Source organism: Aplysia californica, unplaced genomic scaffold, assembly GCF_000002075.1.
Source record: "Aplysia californica isolate F4 #8 unplaced genomic scaffold, AplCal3.0 scaffold00985, whole genome shotgun sequence".
NCBI classification, from domain to species: domain Eukaryota; kingdom Metazoa; phylum Mollusca; class Gastropoda; order Aplysiida; family Aplysiidae; genus Aplysia; species Aplysia californica.
The window spans coordinates 214,931-217,508 of record NW_004798255.1 but is presented as its reverse complement, the minus strand read 5'-3'; the positions used below and the strand labels follow the sequence as shown (position 1 = coordinate 217,508).

Below are 2,578 nucleotides of genomic sequence, written 5' to 3'. Positions count from 1 at the left end.
TCCCCCTTTAAAAAATAAACAAAAACCAAAAAAAAAAGCCTTTACTTTTCCTCCCCACAGCACAACGACTCGTGGCACTGCGCCGGTTTCCGCACCAACACCCGCGGCGCCCTGTGGCAGGACGCTGACCAACACACCGACGACCTGGTGCTGTACCACGACCTGAACCCTTACCCGGGCACCAAGCACGCCGGGCTGCCCGACACGTGGGTCGTCATGCTCTACGACAAGAACATCAACCACATACGTCACTACACGCGCGAGCTCATGGCCCTGCTGGGGACGGGCCGGGAGGGAGAGGGAGATGGAGAGGAGGGAGAGGTAGACGGAGGGGAGAACAGGTTCCTCTACGACCTCTCCGAGCTGCACAAACACCCAATGTGGGAACCCTGGAAGCTGCAGCGACACGCCCCGGAATACTGCATCAGGTGCGACTACGTTAATTTTTTTGGTTGTTGTTTGTTTGAGGATTTTTTGTATTTGGACGTTGTTGTTTTTTCGGACGCTACATTCCAAAACGTCTTAACATTGAGCACTACGCGTTGGGTCGTTAGATTTTATGTCATTGTATTGCTGGAAACCAAATTCGTATACATATACAGTTTCACGCACATAGCAAAACTAGGGGGACACTGGAATCTTTTCGTAATGTACAAACTACACTGTGTACATGTTTTAAATACACAGAAAATACTATTTATGTACATTTACAAGAAAAATTTGGGGCCAGAAAATCTGTTCGCTCTTTGTAAGTTCAACGTGTGTGTGCAAGAGACTGTAGTAGTTCAGTTTAGATTTTCAAAACGTTTTCTCTCGTCTCGCGCAGATATCGGCTGGACGAGCACCACCTGAGCGCCTACGTGGCGGCGGTTCGGGACGAAGGGTTCGACCTGCAGTGGTTCACCTCCTACAGCCTGCACGGCCACACCTACTTCCTGCTGGTCAGCCGGCGTGCCTCCAGGCCCAAGCGCGCGTCCGTGGACTACATCTTCCAGCACGGCCTGACGCACCGCTCGCTGCTCAAACGGAAACTACAGCTGGAGGAGATGGGCTACAACCTCACTCAGCTGCACAGTTACAAGAGTCGCTCGCATGAGGGGGACCCGGCCTCCTTCGCCGCTGTCTTCCGACCCGACGCCTTCTCCGTGGACACGCAGATGAAGTACGGCACGGGACACCTGCCGGAGCCTTACGAGAAACTCGTGCAGATGTACTACGAGAAGAAGTTCTACCCGATCTCGCAAACGGTCGTCTACCACGACAAGGACGAGCAGTTTTCCTTCATCTTCGTCAAGCACGCCACCAACGACGAGGAGAGGACGGACTTCAAGCACTACTACGACCTGTCCAGCAAGAAGCTCTCCAAGCTCACGGCGGACAATGCACGGGCCAACCTGAGACTCACCTACCTCAACTCCTACGACGTGGCGGGGAAGTTCAAGTTCTCCGCCATTTTCACTAACGGCACACACTCGCGGGGCCTGCTGGAGGTGGAGCAGCCCAAGAACCGCGCCACGGAGATCACCATCTCCAACCTCAAAGACGGGCTGGTGCCGCGCTACATTGTGCCCTACGTGGCCGAGGACAAGCAGTTTAAGCTGGCCATTTACTATGAGGAGCTACAGCGGTATGGCAATTACGAACCACAAGATGATACATTGCAGAAAACACGACTGCATTAGGATGACATGCTGCCCAAAACAAAAATCCCCCAAAATAAACATAATAACGTTTTCATTTTCAAAACCGTGCAAAAAACAACAACATTACAAAACAGCAATAACAACAGTGTCAGCAGAAAGGCACGGACAAGAGGCAAATGGTTATGATATTTGAGGTATAAAAAACACCCTGGCGAGACCTTCGTGTAAGCCGATGGATACTACGATACAACCGATCAACATGGCAAACCCACAAGACTTGACTCCAGAATCCACTTTTTATTACTGGTGTTGAAAAAGAAATCAAAGACATTCTCGATTGTTTTAGTAAAGGCATTGCATGATAGAGGTCTCCTTAGCCGAAACAATTGCCGGCGGCTTCAATACATATAAAATATACAACAGTCATAAGATGTAGCTTGACATCTGTGAAATAACAACCAACCAACGTATGAACCATGCCAGAGACACAGTAGACGACAAATTATTACATGCATTGTGACTCTGAAGCAATTCCAAGATTTTTCGGCAGCAGCACGTGTGACCACAAGAACATTCTCGATTTAATCACATCATATAAATAAACAGTTAGACTACAAATCATAAAATATTAGTGACTCTTGCAATGGCCGATGTAATATTTTTTATCTTCGAGAAGACTAAATGTCATTAATTATTATTTTTCATCAATGTAAAGTACTAATATCTTCATGCTCCTTGAACTGGCTTCACTGTTATCTCTTGCATTGAATGTTTCTTTATGAAAAAAATTTTTGAATCTTCTGCCAGTACTGCAAAATATTCTCATGAAATGTCTGTACTATGGGTGTGAGCACGCGTGCACGAGGCCCAGGGTACGAAAGAGTGAGAGAGAGAGAGAGAGAGAGAGAGAGAGAGAGAGAGAGAGAGAGAGAGAG

At 48.1% G+C, this 2,578-nt stretch overlaps 1 protein-coding gene across 1 annotated transcript in view; it reads left to right on the top strand.

Annotated features, from left to right (window-relative positions):
* Positions 1–2,578, top strand: part of LOC101853655 — a gene marked incomplete at its 5' end in the record, with an annotated part of 7,332 nt that extends 4,754 nt beyond the window's left edge. The window contains 2 exon segments of the mRNA XM_013089568.2: positions 61–428; positions 827–2,578. Of these exon segments, the coding sequence (XP_012945022.1) occupies positions 61–428; positions 827–1,682 (1,224 nt within the window).